Below are 20,694 nucleotides of genomic sequence, written 5' to 3' on the forward strand. Positions count from 1 at the left end.
CATTGCGACGTTAATTCATTCTGCAAAAATCGCTGCAGAACGAAAACGTCGCTATGCGATATTAAAAAGCCCATGGAAACGCATTGAAACCCCTTCAATGCATTCCTATGGGCTTAAAATTCACCGTTCAGAGAAGATCCTCCACAGCGTGCCCATTTTCGCTGCCTCTTAAGCGAGGAATCCATCCCTAAACACAGCGGGTGGCCATTTTGTTTACCCGGCGGCCATTTTGAAACCGCCGATCAGCTGTTTTAAAATCTATTCGCGAAGGCTTTCATGGCCGGGATCTAATGGTTGTTCTGGGTTTTTCGGGCTCTTTGGCTGTGTTCTGAAGGTTGTTTTTCCTGACGTTTCGCCAGTCTCTGTGGCCGGCATCTTCAGAGGACAGCAACCTGTTTTAAAATCGTCGCTTTGCAATGCTCGGTTCCCGAAGCAGGGGACCGAGCATCGCAAAGGGAAATTCCCCCATAGGGAACATCGCAAAGCTTTTGCGATCACAAAAAATGCGTCACAAAGCGATTGCATCGCTAAACAGAGCGATCGCTATGCGAGGCACCACTGTATAGCAATCATGTGATATCAAGACTTTTAGCTCACAGCAATCCAGTCAAGCTTAATCACACAAACATGATGTAATGAGATATTGTAACCTTCTTTAATCCTGTCTTGTCTTCTCTAGTGTTATTTTTCCTTATGTTAACTTTACTGGGTGCATGTTTGACATGAACCTGTCTTGTTTTCCATAAAGCACCATGTATATAGGTGATGGTGAGTGTGTATGAGTATACACACACATACACAAAACACTAAAGTCCCTTTTTTATTATTTATAAGGTGGCAAAGTTTCTAAAATGCTGCGTATACTTCTTGATGTCTTGTATCCTGTTCCATGGAATCATCGTCCTTTATGGAGCACCATTAATAGAGTAAGTCTAAAAAACGTTCATTGAAAATCATAAAGCTGGAATAGGCCACTGTGACCTTCAGATATTATAGGATTTCAATTCTTATAATCTTTCATTGTTGACTAGATTCATTAGGACTGATAGAGGAGTTATGGGCCATACCTGTCTAGAACGCCTTGTGGCAAAAGCCAAGTGTTCTACGTGTAGTTTTTTGAAGTTGTGTTCTTACTAGGTTAGCATGCCCCCTGTTGGGGCCTTTAAGCCTACAGTCCAGTTCATGCTTATTGAAAAATAAATCCCTATTAACACTCTCTTAGTACTATTTCTGAATGTAGACATGGGCTTACATGTCCGAAATAGAGTGGAATTCTAACTAAAGTAGAAAGCAGCATCTCATAGTCACTGGTTCTTAACCTTGGGTTACTCAGGAGTTTTGGACTGCAACTCCCAGAAGCCTTCACCACCAGCTGTCCTGACGGGTTTCTGGGAGTTGCAGTTCAAAAGCATCCGAGTAACAAAGGTTAAGAACCACTGTCATAGATGATACCAGGCCACCACTTTCACTCTACCGTAATCCACAACACTATGATATAGTAGCAGCACATATCAAGAACCAGAAATATGTGCATTCCCAATAATTCAGTCACACGACAACAAAACTGCCCATCCTGGAGGCTTTCTGGAACATGAGGCAGATCTTTGTGATCCTTTTTTTTTAAATGGGGAAATATAGAGCACTATATTTAGCCTACCTCTGTTTTAATATGATGCCTAAACAGCTACTGCTTTAAATTTTACTGCTCCTGTCCCCTTAATGTTGCCTACTATTCTTTCCATACACCAGGGGTTGATAATCCACAGTCCTCCTTATGTTGTTGAAAACCAGCTTGCTTTCTTGTACAGCCAATTGAAAAGAATTATGGAAGTTGTAGCCTAACAGCATCTGGAGGGTCACAGCTTTCCCATTTTGTGCCATGTAATATGGAACTTAAAATAAGTGAAGCTCCTTTTTTCTTAAGGCTGCCAAAATAGAAGTTTAAAATGCTTCACTGACACTCATGTCCCTTATCCCCCCCTCATTGATTCCTTTCAGGTCAGTCCTGGAGACATTCTCATTTGCACTTCTTCTGTCCACGTTCACTACCTTGCACTGCTTGTGTTTGCTGGGACCAAATATTCAAGTGTGGCTCAGAGTGTTTAGCAAAAATGGGTAAGTTGTACATGTATTTTTCTTTCCTCTTCTGTGCCATGGAGCCAGTTGAAAGGAGTCACATTTTATTTATTAGCACAATCCAAATTAATATAGAAATTAAATTAAATGAGTGTAATAGAATCTTTATCTAGCACAAAAGCTGACTGTAGAACTGTCTAGTTGTTCTAGTAAGAAGATAACCTTTTGCAGAAAAAAGTATCAAACATCATTGGAGACGGAACCCGACAGAATATAATCGGAAAGCTGTCAGGCTCGCAACTAACCATTACCTTGGTAAGGTGAGGGCTGCTAGTCGAGCTCACTTCGCTGTCCGGATAAGCGAAGCTTCAAATCAGCAGGCGAAACTTTTCCATACAGTCTGCAATCTATTAAGAATTGTTCTAAGTGATAGGCCTCCTATTAGTATCTCACCAGACCAATTTGTGACATTTTTAAACTCTAAAATGTAGGCCATCTGCTGAGCACTCTCCTTTTTTGAACGCAGTAGATCGAGCAGAGATGTCCAGCGCTCTGCCTTGCCCAATGAGACTTGATCTCTTTCAGCCTGTGATGCCAGATATGGTGGACAAAGTGCTTGACCGCTGTCGTGCCACCACCTCCTCCCTTGACCTTGCCTGGCCTGGCTAATCAAAGCAGCCAGGCCTATAACAATCGAATGGGCCACTGCAATAATTAATGGGTCTCTCCCATTAATTAGTCCCATTAATTAATGGGTCTCTCCCATTAATTAGACACTCATTAGGCCCATTAGGAAGAAACCGAATTTGGCAGTGGATGATATTGGCAATTATTGTCCCATCACCAATGTTTTTTCCCTTAGTAAAGTGGTAGAGACAGTGGTGGCTTACCAGCTTCAGGCCCTTCTGGATGAAACCAACACCCTGGATCTATTTCAGTCTAGCTTCAGGCTGTGCCATGGTACGGAAACGGCACTGGTCGCCCTGTTTGATGGCCTTCTGAGGGAAGCCAATGGGACAAAATGTCTCTTGGTCCTCGATATCTCAGCTGCCTTCGATACCGTTGACCATGGTATCCTCCTGGGGAGGCTGTCCAAGATAGGAATCTGTGGTCTGGCGTTTGCCTGGATCCAAGGCTTCTTGGAGGACTGTCCCCAGAGAGTACAGCTTGGGGATAGTGTATTGGCTCCATGGAATGTCAATTGTGGGGTTCCGCAGGGCTTGAGTATATCCCCAATGCTGTTTAATATCTACATGAGGTCGCTGTGTCAGGTCATCAGGGAGTGTAGGGCTTCGTGTCATCGGTACGCTGATGACACCCAGCTCTACATCTCCTTTTTTCCTACAACAGTGGGTGCTGTTCCGTCCCTTCAGCGCTGCCTGGATGACGTACTGGGATGGATGCAGGCGAATGGTCTGAGACTGAACCCAGACAAGAAACTGTATACAGGATAAGCAAAGAATGGTGGTCATGAAGGGTTAGGGTCCCCAGAAAGGAATGGGTTTTAAGGCCACAGTTCAATTTAGTTCACCACCCAGGGAGAAGGGAGCTGGTAACCACTGTTTGCAAGTGGCACAACAAGTAGCCACTGAAAGAAGTTGTCAGTCTAGAACAGTAATGGCAAACCTATGGCCAGACTTCTTGCTGGGGTGAATAAACATCAACATATCTCCCCCACTGTGGCGGCCTTGCATTGGCTACCTGTTCACTTCCGCATTGATTTCAAAGTATTAATGATGACATATAAAGCCCTAATGGTTTAGGATCTCAATATCTGGTGCAACACCTTCTCCCACCTAGATCTACCCGTATCACTCGCTCTAGCCAGGAGGGGTGGTTGAGGGGCCTATTGCAGAGGGAGGCCTGAAGAGAAAGAACAAGAAAGCGGGCCTTCTCGGCAGTAGCTCCTCAGCTCTGGAACAATCTCCCCCCAGAAATTTGTCTGGCTCCCTTGCTGGGCATTTTTAAGAGCCTACTTAAGACCTGGCCCCTCAGACAGGTCTTCCCTCCTGTCAATACCTAACTTATTTCGCCATCCTCTAGTGTATTAATATTGTTGTTTTATTTTATTTTAATATTGTTGTTAGCCTCCCAGAGTAGACTTCGGTCTAAATGGGCGTGATATAAGTTAGATAGATGGATAGACAGACAGACAGATCAATCAAATATTTCATCCGCTACCCATTGTTTGTTCTCTCTTATATTCTTGGACAATGTATGTCCTGCTGAATGCAATATCGTTGTTTTTATGGTTTCTCACAGGTGTTCCACATTCTTCGTATTTATACTTCTAGTTTCCTCAAAATAGTCTTTTAATCCTCTCATTAGTTGTGGTATTCACCTTTTTTTATTTTAACTTTTTTAGTTTTACCCTCAATTTTACAACAACTGAGCTATGGTCTGAATTTATGTCCTCTCCAATTTATGTTTTCTCACTTAATACGCTCTTTTGGAATGTATGACTTATAAGAGCGTAGTTGATTTGATTACATACAATAGGCAACATCTTGTTGGCTTAGTTCCACCTGTACACACTAGGTCAAGGTGGCAGAAGTAATCCAGTTTACATTGTACGAAGTTGTGCAATAGGATTTTGCACAGTTTGTTCATCAGTATGGTGAAGAAATGTCCAAATCATGGTGATCGTAAAGTGGGCCATATATTTAATAGGACCATTTTTGTTTCTTGACAAAATTGAGGGTTTTTTTCCTTGTTTGTTTCTAATCCATGATCAGCTACTGCACTATTGATTCTCTCTTTACTTACTTTCATGTTGAGATCCCCTAAAAATAATAAAGTTATGTTTCTTCATGGAATTTGGAACAATATTAAATTGGTGATGCATTTCATCTACTTTTTCATCTGCTATATCTGTAGTATGTGCATATATTTGCATTATAGCTACTTCTATCAGTATTCCATATAATTATAACAGTTTTATCTCATACTGCTACAGAACTTTTCACAAACCTTTCAATGTCATTTTCAACTATTATTCCTATGCTAAATTTATCCTGAATAACAGACTGAAATCATCAGTATTTTTTAGTTTTCCATTGACACATCACCTTGTGTTGCTGATTCCAAGTACTGTACCTTTAGATCTAGTGTTTCCATTTGTTTTATTACATATGCTAATTTTCTTGCCTCATATTCTTACCTTCCAAGTTCCGCTCTTAATTATTGCTTTTAAAAAGTTAAACCCAGTGATTCTTTGTAGTGACTAATCCCTGAAGGTCTGCTGGCGACTGCGGGCCATTTGATTATTTATTTCCGCCATTTTGGCTTTTCTTGGGAGCTCTAATGTGTCAGTTTCCCCTTTGCCTTATGGATTGCAATGCTATTACTGTTCTAACAGATAGTCTGTGGCTTGTAGGTAACTATGATGAAGCTTTATAAGAGGTAGCCGGGTTGGTCTGTACAAGCATATCAGGCAAAATCCAAAGAAACAAAACAAAACAAGAACATAGACGTGATCCATGAAAGCTCACATTAAAATGTAGTTTGTCTTTAAAGTGCCACATGTTTTTGTCCATGTTCTGTTTCTTTTAATTTTGCCTGATATGATGAAACAGTATTAATCATTGTTATCTCCACCTTGGTATAATACTGAAAATGCTGCTGCCTCCAGGATGATCATGGTGGCCAATAAGTTCATTATTTGAAAGTTGCCTCTGATAGCCTCTCATGTAGTTTAACCATAACGTATTTTTCTGTTTATAAGGCAACCCAATGTATAAGATGACCCTCCCTTTTCTAACCCCAAATTAGAAAAAGGAGGGGTCAAAGGGCTCCCTTTCTGCTAAGCCCTGTGCCTTGGCAAAAGGCAAGGAAAGCAGTTTTCAAAGTGACTGCCGCTTTTCCTTGCCTTTTGAGAAGGTATGGAGCTTAGCAAAAAGGAAGAGAGAAATGCCTCCCCTTCCTTTTTGCTAAGCCCCATGCCTTCGCAAAAGACAGTGGCAAAGAGCTGCCTTCTATGTATAAAATGACCCTCAATTAAAAAAAAAATATTTAAGGAAAAAGTGTTGTTTTATACATGGAAAAATACGGTACTTACCAGAGTGTGGCGGCTGTCATACTTAATAGCTTCTTGGAGTCATAAATCAGAGTTGAAAGTGGCTTGGGGACCTGTACTTGACGTGACCGTCCAATAACTCTGAGTGTAGAAGTGCTGTCTCTAAGCAACTTCCCATTATATACCCCTTGTATCTATTGCACCCATTCTTTCCGGGTCTTGGTTAGTGACTCTTGGGGTTCTAATTAAAGAAATAATTACACAAATTAATCCAAGTGACTCTTGAGGTTCTAATTAAACAAATAAATACACAAATTAATCAAGTCTGCTTCTCCTGAGCTGTAACATCAATGTAATACAAATGTTTGAGCTTTATATTTTTTCTTTAATTTATTTCTTCATTGCCTCATAGGAGTTGTTCTTTGAGCAATGTACCAAAACATTAGAAAAAGTTTAATTTTTTTCATAATCAACTTTGAGCAAAGCAGCACTTACAGTAAGAAAACTGAGTCAAAGAAAAGTGAAAAAGACATTATAGTCATCAACAAATATGAAACCTCTGATTTGGAAATGAGGAGAAGATCATAAAACTTTGTTTTAAATTAGCCACTTTAATGTATGTCTAAACCCTAAACTATGGTTACCTTGAACCCTAGTGAAAGTGAGTCATTTTCACAAAGTGGAGTATGAAATTGGCTTCTTGCCATTAACAATTAACCATAATTAAGATTAAATACATCTTTCTGGAGTTGGATATCACAAAAAGCTGCAGAAATGGAAGCCAAAAAGCATACAAAGGTAAGGTTTGCTGTGACTTCTCTGTGTCACAATAAACTGGTAGTGTTACATCCCAATGAAGCCAATGGTGGTAGCCAGAAATTGGCTTATATTTTGAATATACTACTGCAAATTCAGTAGAGGCAGCGGATGATATACAATATTTATTTCCTCCCTCACTTCCAAATACAGTGGTGCCTCGCTTAACGATTTTAATTGGTTAAAAAAACATCGCTATGGGAAAACATCGCTAAGCGAAACACGTTTTCCCATAGAGATGCATTGAAAACCAGATAATCCATTCTAATAGGAACGGATTGCCGTCCTTAAGCGAAAATCGCCATAGGAAACATCGCTAAGCGATACAATGTTTGCCCCATTGGAATGCATTGAAGCCTATTCAATGCATTTCAATGGTTTTACGATGTCCGTTTTTGCAATTTTAAAAGTGCCTTACAATGATCAAAAACTGTTTTAAATGCTTGGGATCGTTAGTGCACCTTGTAAAACCTTTGCAAACTTAATTTGGCTTTGTTCTGAGTCTTCATTAATTTTTGGTGAATTTCTTTCTCCCCCATTGGAAAGCATTGAACTGCAGGTTTGACAGCTGTCAAACCTGGAGTTCAGTGCTTTCCAATGGGGGGGGGGGAATTCACCAAAGATTAACGAAGACTCAGAACAAAGCCAAATTAAGTTTGCAAAGGTTTTAGAAGGTGCACTAATGATCCCAAGCATTTAAAACCGTGTTTGAACCTTTTAAGACACTTTAAAAATAGCAAAACAGGGGACCTAAAACTGTCATCGCTAAGCGAGGCAAGGTCCTGAACATCGCTATGTGAATTTTCCCCATAGGGAACATCGCTAAACGGAGCGCAAAATCGCTCCAAAAACCTCATCGCTAAGCGAATACATCATTAAACGAGGCAATCGCTAGTGAGGCACCACTGTACATAGTTTTTTATTTAGCAACCGGGTCTGCTTTGGGTTTTTATTCACTTCTTAGACATATCAGCTATTCTGAGATCTCAATTTTTTGGTAGGGAAGGGGAGTCCTGAATGGTCTCCTACCTTTGTTTTAAAGAATGGAAACAGCTTTCAGTGTTTGCCCAGAAATGCTGCACTACACAGAGAATTACGTAAGTAAGTCACATGCTGCGTTAAATGGTTCCTCAGCAGGGTTCCTTTCTTCTCTCTGTGTTTGACACTCCTGGCCTTTATAAGTGTTCCAACATCTTGGGATTGTAACTGGTGCCACTGTGCTAATGATTAGCTGTCAGAAGCTCACAGTGGGGAAAGAAATGCTGCCATAAGATTGTCAGTCCTAATGGCAGTAGAAAAATGCTCTTTGCAAGGCTGTTCAGTCATTGTTGGATATAACCATATCTTAATGAAAACCTTGCCTTTTGTCAGCAAGCAACTGGCAATTCTGTTGAGGCTTTCCTTCTTCCTACCTTCATACTAAGTGTTTATGTTGCATTTCCTAGCCTTGGAGACACTGAGTTTATAGTTGACAGTGCATATGCTTGTGAAAATTGGACCCGATGCTAACTCTGTAATATAAATTGGTGCATAATTCCTTCTTGTGGGGTTGGAAGGTTTATGCTTTGCTCTTTTTTCTGTTGATGTCCCCAAAAACATTCAGCTTTGCAAAATTTGGAACAGACCTTAGTTTGGTGTGCTGAAGTTTTCAAACAGAGTTGGAGGTGTTGTATCCACCCTGTCTGATGGAAGCCACAGCCAGTGAAACCCCAGGCCTGCCTTCTACCATGCTGAACCCCTGGAACCTATGGTGGAAGTGGTCTGCCCATGTCCTCTATGCCCTTGTATGTGCCTGCCTTAAACCAGTGGGAAGAGGACAAATTTCCCAGCTGCTTACTTTCCCATATACTTTGATTCAGCCAGAGCTTGTCAGTACATTCAGGTCTGCCTTTTGCCTAGTCCTCTTTTAAAGTACTGTACCTTGAAATTATTTTGGTTTTTCTTCTAGAGGTCTTATTAACTGACTCTTTTGAGCCTTGCTTTCCTTCTCTATTTTCTTGTCAACTCTATTCAGACATTCTTAATTATGTTTATTTGGCATGTAAGAAGGGAAGAGTGCCAACCCCACATTCTCCATGTCACCTTGGTCACACTGAAAGTGTTTGTTCGAAAAGAGAGCTTGTGTTATCAACGAAGGCTTTGCACCCAAGCCAGAATCCTGATTTCGCCATATGCTGAGTTGCAGGGAGAGTCTCCATGGATTAAAAAAAAAAACTCTCTTCTTCAGAACTGTGCATGCAAAGTGATGACAGAGGAGGCAGAGTAAGCACTTTCTGCTCCTCATGTGTTCAAAAAACATGATTAAGGATGCCTAAATGGATCTGGTATTTCTCAGGTCTCCAACTACTTCGAGAACTTTGGGAGGAAAGAAGAAACAAATGTAATTAAAATATTGTTTTAGTTGGAATGCCCCTAATGGTCAGTGGTGGCTATCAGGGTTTGCATGTACAGGAACAGCACATGCTGTATTTGCAGGTGTGCTCTCTCATTACTCCTCCATTACTCCCTTTTGTTGTAGAACACTTTCCTAGTGTATAGATGATACAAAATGATGTGAGGCCTTCTTTTCTGGGTCGCTGATTTAGAGTACAATCTGATACCGCAGTGGTGGGTAAACATTTTGTCTATGTCCATTTAGAGTACAATCTGATACTGTACAACAATGATGTCTGTGTAGGCAAAATGTTCATCCACCAGTGCTATATCAGATTATACTCTAAATTAGCTACCCAGAAAAGAAGTCTTCATCCCATTGTGCATCATCTGTACACTAGGAAAGTGTTCTGTAGCAAAAACAAAAATGGAGGAGATGAGGAGAGAGCACATACCATTACCATTATGGGCATTCCAACTAATAAAATATTTTAAATTTTTCTTCCAAAATTCTCAAAACCTTTGACCCATGGGAGGTTAATAGTGGGACATACCCATGGTGAGTTACCTATAATGTTATTTTCCCTCTCTGAGTTAGGAAGGGTGGACCAAATGCATGGTCTGAATGAGAATGAGTGGCTTGGAGAGGATGGGAGAATGATATAGGATTCTGCCAATTCCCACTGCTTTCTAAAGTAAAATAAGCTGTCACTGCAGATACAACATCATTAGGAGAAATCAGATTTGCAATTGAACATTAAGAAACCAAAAATAATGTCTACAGAAAAATTACATAAATTTAACGCTGGGGAGAAGTAAATCTTTTTTTCCCCCTAAATCTATGCCATTGTTGAACAGTTAACTGAAATGGGAACTGCAACCCAGAAATCAAAAGGAGATAGAGAATTATGAGGGCAGCCACAAAAGAACTAGGGAAGGTCCTGAAGGAGATGTCATTTTTTCACACTGAGGTACAGAAGCTTAATGAACCAATAACATTTTAAGATTTTTGCTATATGCTATGGTTTTGCAATGCATGTCTTAATGTACAAAATTAACCTTTTATTTTTAGTTGCTTTAGTCTCCTTGTTTTCCTCTTGGCCATACTTGGTTGTTAGTGCAAATATTATAGCTGGGAAAAGCGAAGAATAAGGTGAATGCAAGAGATGTTCCTTTGCAGTCTTCACAGTCTTCACAATAGCTTGTTTATGATGGAGTTGATTTTGTAGGCGCCAGTATAGGGTTGGAATTTAAAGTGCTGCTCCAACCTTGTGATTTGGCGTATCTTGTGTCTGTCATGAACACTTCTGATGTAGAAGAGTGGCTGCTCTCTTTCTGCACATGCAATCACTGTAATAATGTTGCACCAGATGGCAAAGTATTTGTAAACATGGAGCACTAGGAGCTCTAAAGCTGCTTTCTCTGGGACAGCCAAGAATCATCATGACTCCTTCATTTGCCAGTGTTTTTAATTGATACAAACTGTACCAATAGACTTGCTAAAGATATTTCCCCTATTTCTAGATGGCAGAATTCCAACAAGAGATGGCAGAAGTTAGTTCAGTGTGATGTTTTGGCCAGTTTTCTGTACATGCACATATACATTTGTCTGCAACGGTATGCTTCAAATCTTCTGGGCTGTTTTTTTAAAAAAATATATGTTGTTTTTCATTCTTGTAGAATGCTTGAGGCCGCAAGCAAGAGCAAAATGTAAAAACAAGTGCAGTTAAGTGCAGTTAAGTACGAACAACATGAAATAAAATCTCATCCATAAATAAGCAAAGCAGCAGGGAAAAACTGAATTGAAAGAGCTAGGAAAAATGATAGTCAAATAAGAGCTTGAGAAAGTTACTTTTATGGAGTATAGGTCCCAGAATCCTGCTGCTTGTCTGGGAGATTCTGGGACCTGTATTCCATAAAAGTATATTTTCTAAACACCCTGGTGAAGAAATGGAGGGAAAAAATAGCCTGCTGTAATGGTGTAGGTTGAATTGTTATAGATATGGGCCCAGGCAGGTTTCCTGGGCAGGTTGTTCTGTGACTTAAATGCTGCAACAATAAGGATTCTTTTGCATACAGTAAGACCCCTCTATCTGCGGGATCAGTATCTTGATGATTCATCTGCTGGCTGAAAAAAACAACCCCAGAAATACCTATTTATATGTATTTCCATGGTGTATATACCAGACCTGGTCACTGGAGAGAGCCAGATATCATACAGTGTATCATGTTTGATACCTCCATATTTTTTGGTGTCTGCAGTGGGGCTTGGAACTGATCCCTTGTAGATACCACAGTTCTGCTGTACTCCACTTTCCCAATTCAGTTGTTGACTGTGCTTCATCCTGGCATTGATCTTATCTGCTGATAAGCTGAACAGGGAAAGTCACATGACATTTTTGCGCAGGTGCATTTTGTGAAACAAGGATCAGTCCCAAATAGTCTGCCTGATTGAGGACAACTCCAGACATGTTGGGATACGATGCAAAATAGCAGCTGGCACTCCTACCCAAGTCTGGTGCATAGTACCCGAATCTCGCCAGGACCAAAAAATCCCAATAAGCACCTCTTCCAGAAAAAAATGGAATAACAAAGTATACTATTGATTTATCAAAGTATTTATTTATGATTTCTCTCCCCTCCTGATCTCTTAAATATCTAATGGTTTACTGTCTTTTCATGACACCAGCCTGAGAATTGTTGCCTCACTCTACTTAATAATAGGGCATTGTGCATCTTGTCCCCCCCCCCCCCCCGGTGTAGTATGGATATCTAGAATTTGCCAACCTTCATTCTGTCCCATTCATATATTCATCAGTAACTGGTTTTTAGCAGGCCTGGAGAGAAACTAAATGATTGTTAAATAAATTCCAGCTCTTGATGTAAATAAGCATAAATCCTATCAGGCTCATGTGGAGAGACATATGGCTTCAGCTCCAGGAAGCAGCAGCCACTGCTGGTTCTTCATATACATGTTTCTCATAATGTGCAAACCATCATGCAAGGTTCTTCATGTAGCTTCACTCCAAAATGTTGGGCTGTATTTCCAGTCACAGCAAGTATGGCTTTGCTGGGTGAGTTGATGGGAATTGTTACTGAGAAAGCACTGGTTTGGGTATAGGTGATGTTAATTCACAGTGTCTGCATTTTACACCTGCTTAAATATTAATTATTTGAACCCAGATTTTCTCACTGAGACTAAAATTTATCAGCCTGGAGCTGTTGGGGCGCTGCTTGATCTTAAATTAAAAAGATAACCTCGTAGAAGAAACTGCAGTCTGGTAGCAGTGAATCATAATGGAACCCTGAGAGTATGTAGGATGGCCCATTGTGCCACCTGAAATCTATGAATGGTAGAAGTGCTAGTGTCATTTTATTTTCCTTTAAGGAAATGGGTGGGCCTTGTCCCACTTGGCAAGGTCCGCCTCAGCTGTTTTGTCCAAAAGAACACACAACACATGTTATAGGCCACCATCTTGCTTGAGTATTGCATGTAAAAGGATGGAGAATGTATGAGTTGTTGCTCAATGTAAGTTGCACTAGAATAGGCCCATTGCATCAGTAGGGGTTTGTGAATCAACTCTTCTGTAAGTTCCATTGATTCAAATAGGCCTACCTTAGTTGCGACTTACTTTAGCATAATAAATTCCACGTAGAATAGACGCATTTATGTCTAAAGAGGAGATGACTTACCAAATTCCTGCTGATTCAATGGGTCTACTGTGGTGCAACATACTATACTAACAGGATTTCAGCCAGAGTCTACAAGATGATGGCAGGCTGGTTTACCAGTCTTTTTTCCCTAAAGATGCACAGTCCATAAAACCATGAACACGAAATATTTTCTGAGACCAAAATATTATGAAAACAGCTAGAAGAATATTATGACAGTAAGATGAAGACCCCAAAGCTCTACAAGCATGTTCCAGCTGTAGCAATATAAACAGCAGTGTTGACTGGATAGCTCAGAGAGTTGGATATGTATCTGCCTGATGAGCCAGAGACTGAGAATTCCATTGCTTAGTGTGTCTACCAGGAGAAGAGCCAGCCTCTGTAGCCTTGGCTAGAGCATCACAGAAAAAAGGAATGGTGATCTGCTTTAGAGTGCCATATACCTAGAAAAACTTGGAAATGGTCGCCATAAGTTGAAATCAAGTTGATGACATGTAATTATTCTAAGTAGCAGTATAACCCAAAAGTACCAGTATAAAACAGTAGCCAGAAATGTATGTTCTGAAACCCTGTCAAAATGGCAGTATTTTCATAAACACCTTCAAATAATACAGAGAGGCAGCTGTTTAGGAGAGAGAGAGAGAGAGAGAGAATATCTTGGCACTACTGCTGGAAAAGATAGAATTTCAAACTATCCCTAAATGGGTTCCTGTTGGCAAACCATCCAGCTGTCTTTACAATCAAGTTTAGGTAGGAGAAGATGCCCTGAGTGAATGCTGGGTTAAGTAGAAATAATTAACCTTAAAAAATTAATTGAACATAATTGAATGTTTTTAATCTCAGTACTGTTCTATATGTACTGAGGACTAGATGGATGTTTGTAAATGTGGCTCATGTTTTGTAGTTTTTACAGTCTTGCAGGCTGGCCTTAGATGTGCTCTATTTATTTATTTATTTATTTATTTATTTATTTATTTATTTATTTATTTATTTATTTATTTATTTATTTATTTATTTATTTATTTATTTATTTATTTATTTATTTATTTATTTATTTATTTATTTATTGGACTTATATACCGCCCCATAGCGCTACAAGCACTCTCCGGGCGGTTTACAATTTTTAATTATACAGGCTACACATTGGCCCCGCAGCAAGCTGGGTACTCATTTTACCGACCTCGGAAGGATGGAAGGCTGAGTCAACCTTGAGCCGGCTACCTGGGATTTGAACCCCAGGTCGTGAGCACAGTTTTAGCTGCAGTACAGCGTTTTAACCACTGCGCCACGAGGCTCATTTAGAAGTAAGTCTTGTAGTTCTATGGGAGATATTTCCTAATAAACTTCTTAGATTTACAGCCTTGGATAGACGGGTCAAATGCGATAAATAAATGAAAAATCAGAATTTGGAAGTAACGACATCTTTAATTCATTTTGTAAAAAGTACAATAACTAAGTTACATTATGCTTGTAACTTAACGAGGGATGACAACTTTTATGGTGTAATAACTGTTTTTTGTTACTTTTATGATGATAGGAGGCATGTGACCTCATGTGTTTTATATTACAGGCCAATGGTTTATAGCATTTCAAGTTAATTATGTTTAAATCATGAGAAAGCAAAGATTTATTTTAAAAATTGAAACTACACTGATAACCAGAACTTGGAAATAGTACTTATTTGGATGACAGCCTCAGAATCTCCCAGCAAGCGTGGCCATTCCAGTTATGAGAGCTGTAGTCCAAAGAAACTTTCCAAGCTCTGGTGTACTTTCTTGAGCTGTATGGTGATAACTGTTGAAAAAAAACTTTTAAAAGGTAAATTTCTGCACTCCAAAAAATGCATGTACATTTTTAAACATCACTGAGGACTTGTTCCATTTCTTCAGGGCTATGTCCATCTGGGATAACAGCTTGCAGATTACAACTATGTGCAGTGTGGTGGGTGCATGGTTTGGAGCATTTCCTATTCCTCTGGACTGGGATCGACCATGGCAGGTTGGTTTTTCTATATTATATATTGTATATACTCAAGTATAAGCCTAGTTTTTCAGCACTTTTTTTGCTGAAAAAGCACCCCCTCGGCTTATACTCGATTCAGTGTTAAAATTACAGGTTCTCCCCTGCAGTGCGGGTATTCTCCAGACTCCCCCGCTCATCTATGGGTGCCTGCAGCCTCTGTGGGTGTTCCGATGACCTGGGTTAAGTACACTGCATTTCCGTTTCAGGACACTCCCATCCTCCTCCTTCATTTTCTATGTACCCACCTTCCTCCTCCAACCTTCCTCCTCCATCCTCTGCCCCCCTCCATCCTTTACGCAGCAGCAGACCAGTAGATAAGCGCAGCATCTGGTATGAGTCCTCCCTCCGCAGGCAGTGAAGTGTGTCTCGCAGCTCAGAAGGGCAGTATCTTCAAAAACATTTGACCTACCGATGCCTCAAATAATGTAATTTTATTGGTATCTATTTTTATTTTTGAAATTTACCAGTAGCTGCTGCATTTTCCACCCTCGACTTATACTCAAGTCAATAAGTTTTGCCAGTTTTTTGTGGTACAATTGGGTGCCTTGACTTATATTGGGTCAGCTTATACTCGAATATATGCAGTACCTTGATATTACTAACATTGCAGGATCAGATCACTTCTAAGAAGTGCTGGCCAAATCCCTTTGAGACACTTATGTGAGGGACACAGAGGTAGCAGCCTTTTCTGTCATCTGTTCTACATATTTTGGTCTCCAGAGTTATGCCATATTTATCGATGAAGTTTTAATGATTCTTCAAAATGGCCACTGATAAATGCCCTCCAAAAACTGTCCTATCTCTCTTGCAAGCCAGCTAATCTAGTGGCTGTTGTGACACTTTTGAGCAATGATTTCAGCTACTGAAATTATGCATTTGGAAGTTTGAAGTTAAGCAGTGTTTGAGATGTTTAGCTATCTCTTTATTTCACAAATGTCATATGGCTTTTTTGGATTTCCTCTTCACTCCGTTCCATTTTCAAATACATTTTATTTAACATCTTGTGAAATATCAATTGGTGTTTGTCTAAAGGAGAGCTGGATAAAATAAAATAATATGTGTACTTTATTGTTCAACTCAGAAGGACTATAAAGGTGACATTCAGTAATAAATATCCATTATGGAAAAATATATCAGCAGCCACAACCAGTTCAGCAGTGTAACAGTGTAGTATCATTGACTAAATCAAGGTAACTGAAAACAAAGCAAAGTAAAATGGCCTTAAATATAGATAAAAACACAAATTATACAAAACACAAAATGGTAGCAGGGGTAGGGCCTCCTCGAGGAGGGGATTATATTATCTGGGTGCAGCCACTAAAAAGGCCCTGGAGGACAGTTTGGCTGAATGTTTTCTACTATCAGTTGAAAGGTGATGAAGCTATTTTCAGTGCAAGAGAGAGAGAACAGTGTGGGTTGCAGGTGTGCCAGAATATTTTCTGGTTCACGTGGCACAAATATGGCTTTGTTTTTTGTTAATGATGTTTAAATTTCAGTCCACAATCAGCCTATGGCCACTGATGTCATAGGGACAATGTGCTCTTACAACATTTGAGAAAGTGACCTGGGGTGTTGCAGTTTATTTCCATTAAAAGCACTTAACAAAATGCATTTGAAATGGCTGTTGGGTCACCATTGATTTGCAGAAATGAAGTGGCCACAAACGTTGCACTGAAAACCTGCTTTGCAGTGTTCAGCCAGAGTCTGGGCACAATTCAGTCTTTTGCTGCTTATGGAGAAAATGTGAAGCTTGCAAGACTGTTGGAATGATGTAAATTCAGCAGCCTGAAGTGTTGCTGTCAGTTAATGCTGTCAGTGAGAGATTTGCTTTTTGGGACAGAGGGCTAAACTTCCTGGAAGATGGACTGCTTAGCAAGAGATGGCTTGCACCTCATAAAGACTGGGAAGAATGAATTTGGCCGCAGCATGAAGTTCATCAGGAGGAATTTAAACTGACTTTGAAGGGGGGAGGGAGACACAAGCACAGAGGTAAAGATAGATGAAGTCTTACGCACAATAAGAAGAATGGACCAAATAGTTCTAATAGTGTTCAGTAATAACATTAATAATAATATATATAAAATGTACAAAGAAAAGCAGGCCACAAATCACACAGTCTCCGGTGTCTATATAAAAATGCCAGTGGCATGGGAAACAAAGAAGAAGAACTGGAAATCTTAGCTCAGGAGGGTAAATATGACTTGATAGGAATAACTGAAACTTGGTGTGATGGCTCCCATGGCTGGAATACAGCAATTGAAGGATATAAATTGTTCAAAAAGAATAGAAGGAATAGAAAGTGACACAAAGTTGCAGTATTTGTGAAAAATACACATTCCTTCATAGAAATACAGGAGGAGGAGATTGGCTGGCCCATTGAGAGCATTTGGATCAATGTAGTTGGGATAAAAAAACAAAAGGAACATGGGAGTTGGCATTTACTACTGACCACCCAGTCAAGGAGAGGATGCTGATGAAACTTTTGAAAAACAAATGGCAAGGATTTCAAAGAGACACGATTTAATAGTGATGGGAGATTTCAATTATCCTGATACCTGTTAGGAGGCAAATTCTACCACGTATGACCCTTCCAAGAAATTCCTCGCTTGTGTGGCTGATAATTTTCTCCTACAAAAAGTAGAGAAAGAAACTGGAGGACTAGTTATTCTTGATTTGATTCTAACCAAAAGACAACTTGGTGGAGGAAGTGGTAGTAAGGGAAACTCTGGGCAAGAGTGACCATATTCTACTAGAATTATTTGATTTCAAAGGAAACCAGAGTGGAGTGTAGCCACACATATATGCTGGATTTTTAAAAAGCCAATTTCAGTGAATTCAGAACAAGGATTAGTAAGGTCCCATGGCAGGAGATACTGACAAGAAAAGGAGTCCAAGAAGGATGGGAACTTCTAAAGAAGGAAATTCTATAGGCTCAACTACCAACAATTTCAATAAGGAAAAAAGATGGGAAGCAGCAAATAAGATCAGCGTGGCTTCACAAAAAGTTCAGAGAGGACCCGAAAACAAAAAAGGACACATATAGGAAGTGGAAAGAAAGCCAGGCCACAAAAGAAGAGTACAGACAAGTAGCAAAGAATTGCAGGGATGGCATTAGGAGGGCAAAAGCTTTTTGGGATGGAGGGCTAAGCTAAACACTAAACGCAATAAAAAAACACTAAAAGCTAAACACTAAAAAGCAATAAAGGTGAAGCTAGCTAAACACTAAAAGCAATAAAAAAGCATTCTTCAGGTATGTGTGTAACAAAAGACAAAGAAAAACAGTGGCTCAGCTACTCAGTGGAGACAGAAAAATGAGGACACAAGAGAAAGAAAAGGCAGAAGTTCTCAATTCCTATTTTAGCTCAGTCTTTTCCCAAAGGACAGACTATGACCCTCTGCACAAATGTCAAGTGCAGTTGGATGGGACAAGATTGCAGCTGGAGATTGATAAACAAATAGTCAAGGAATACTTGACACACTGCACTTCAAGAAGGATGCCAACAATAGTCAAGGAAATGAAGTTCAGATTTCCAGGACCGAATGAACTACATTCAAGAGTATTCAAGGAGCTGGCTGAAGAGTTCTCAGAACCACTCTCCATCATTTTCTTGAAATCATAGGAAATGGGTGAGGTGCAGATGACTGAAGGAGGGCTAATGTTGTCCCTGTCTACAAAAAGGGCAAAAAAGAGGAACCTGGGAACTACAGACCAGTCAGCCTGATATCAATCCCAGGGAAAATTCTGGAACAGATTATAAAGTGGTCACTATGCAAACACCTGGAAAACAAAGCAGTAACTAGAAGCCAACACAGATTTGTCGAGAACAAATCCTGCCAGATTAATATGTTCTAATTTTTTGATTGGGTAACCGCCCTGATAGACAGAGTGAATGCTGTAGACATAGTATATCTTAAATTCAGTAAAGCTTCTGACAAAATCCCCCATGATATCCTGCTTAGCAAGTTAACTAGGTGTGGGCTGGATAGAACAACTATCAGGCAGATACACATTTGGCTACAGAAAGCTGCTCAAAGGGTGATGATTAATGGCTCCTTCTCCCAGCTGGGAGGAGGTAACAAGTGGGGTATCCCAGGGCTCGGTCCTGGCCCCAGTGCTATTCAATATTTTTATTAATGACATGGATCAAGGGATACAGGGAATGCTAATCAGATTTGTGGATGACACAAAATTGGGTGGAATAGCTAACACCCTGGAAGACAAACAAAATTCAAAATGATCTAGATAGGCTTAAGCACTGGGCTGAAAAATCACAGAATTAAATTCAACAGGGATAGGTGCAAAGTACTGCATCTAGGAAAAAGAAATGAAACACAGTTACAAGATGGGGGATACCTGGCTCAGCAACACTGTGAGCAAGAAGTTGTTGGAGTTGTGGATCACAAACTGAATATGAGCTATTACAGTGTGATGTGGCTACAAAAAAAGTAAATGCTGTTTTAGGCTGTATTAACAGAAGTATAGTCTCCAAATCCTGTGAGGTACTAGTTTTCCTCTATTTGGCACTGGTTAGGCCTCATCTGAGTACTGTGTCCAGTTCTGGACATTGCGCTTCAAGAAGGATGCCAAGAAATTGGAACAAATTCAGTGGAGGGCAGCAAGGATAATTAAGGGTCTGGAAACCAAGCCTTATGATGAAAGACTGAAAGAATTGGGTATGTTTAGCCTTGAAAAAAAGAAGATTGAGGGGGCAGATATGATTACACTTTTCAAATGCAGAGGAAAGGCAGGATCTCGGTCGTCCCAGACTGCAGGACATGAAATAATGGGCAGAAGTTACAGAAAGCCAGATTTCAGTGGACTATCAGGAAAAACCTTCTAACTGTTAGAACAGTATGGCTGTGGAATCAACTATCTTGAGAGGTGGTGAGTGCTCCAACACTGGAGGCATTCAAGAGAAATTTAGACAACTGCCGGACAGATATCCTTTGATTTGTTTTCCTACATTACTCAGGAAGGGTTGGACTCTATGGCCTTATAGGTCTCTTCCTACTTCATGGTTCTGTGATTCTATGAATGTCATTTTAGAGTTTCTAAAAAGCCTTTCAAATTTTAAAACCTGCTTTGAATTGCAGTGATGTACAGAGACAATAGGGAATAAACTGGATCTGTTAATAATGGGAAACAGATTAAAATGTTGCATTAATTACATTCTTTAACCATTCTGTAGTCCAGATGTCTGTACTGGGTCTTACTTTTGTTACACTTAAGTCTGTATTTCTGTATTTCACTTTTCTGCAAATTCACATGCATACCATCAGTAGTAGAATTAGAAAGGACAGGAAGTCAGGACATAGACTGGACAATAGCTGAGTTTGAAAGCAGCATCCTGTCTGAATGGAAGAAAGGGCAGTGGGGGAGAAAAGGGAGGAAGTGTATGGATGCCCTAAGAAGAGTAATTGTTATTTTTAAAGAGACAGCATCCTAAGTGGGATCTAATTCTGCAAATTCTTTGCAGTTTCAATGGAAAGCAGGGGGTTGTGAGTGAGCTCTTTAGGTCCATGGAGATAACTGTATGTCTGTTACAGCAAAAACTAGGAACTGCTTGTGCTCGTAATTTTTATTATACTTGTGCTTGATGCCAAACAAGGAAACAGAAATAGATTTGAAAACAAACAACTTGCAAGTTAGACTCTGCAGTTTGTTGTGCATACCTTCAATGATACGACAAGTATAAGCAAGCAAGTAAGCACAGTTAAAA

General features: G+C 39.9%; 1 protein-coding gene across 2 annotated transcripts in view; it reads left to right on the top strand.

Moving 5' to 3' along the window:
• The window catches only part of PIGF (phosphatidylinositol glycan anchor biosynthesis class F), a 45,575-nt gene that overhangs the window by 14,856 nt on the left and 10,025 nt on the right, over nt 1–20,694 (top strand). For both annotated transcript variants that reach the window (XM_020796863.3, XM_020796864.3), the window contains exons 3-5: nt 835–926; nt 1,999–2,115; nt 14,842–14,950. In XM_020796863.3, coding sequence (XP_020652522.3) covers nt 835–926; nt 1,999–2,115; nt 14,842–14,950 — 318 coding nt within the window. The remainder of the gene's footprint in view (nt 1–834; nt 927–1,998; nt 2,116–14,841; nt 14,951–20,694) is intronic.

This window comes from Pogona vitticeps, chromosome 1, assembly GCF_051106095.1.
Source record: "Pogona vitticeps strain Pit_001003342236 chromosome 1, PviZW2.1, whole genome shotgun sequence".
Taxonomy (NCBI): Eukaryota; Metazoa; Chordata; class Lepidosauria; order Squamata; family Agamidae; genus Pogona; species Pogona vitticeps.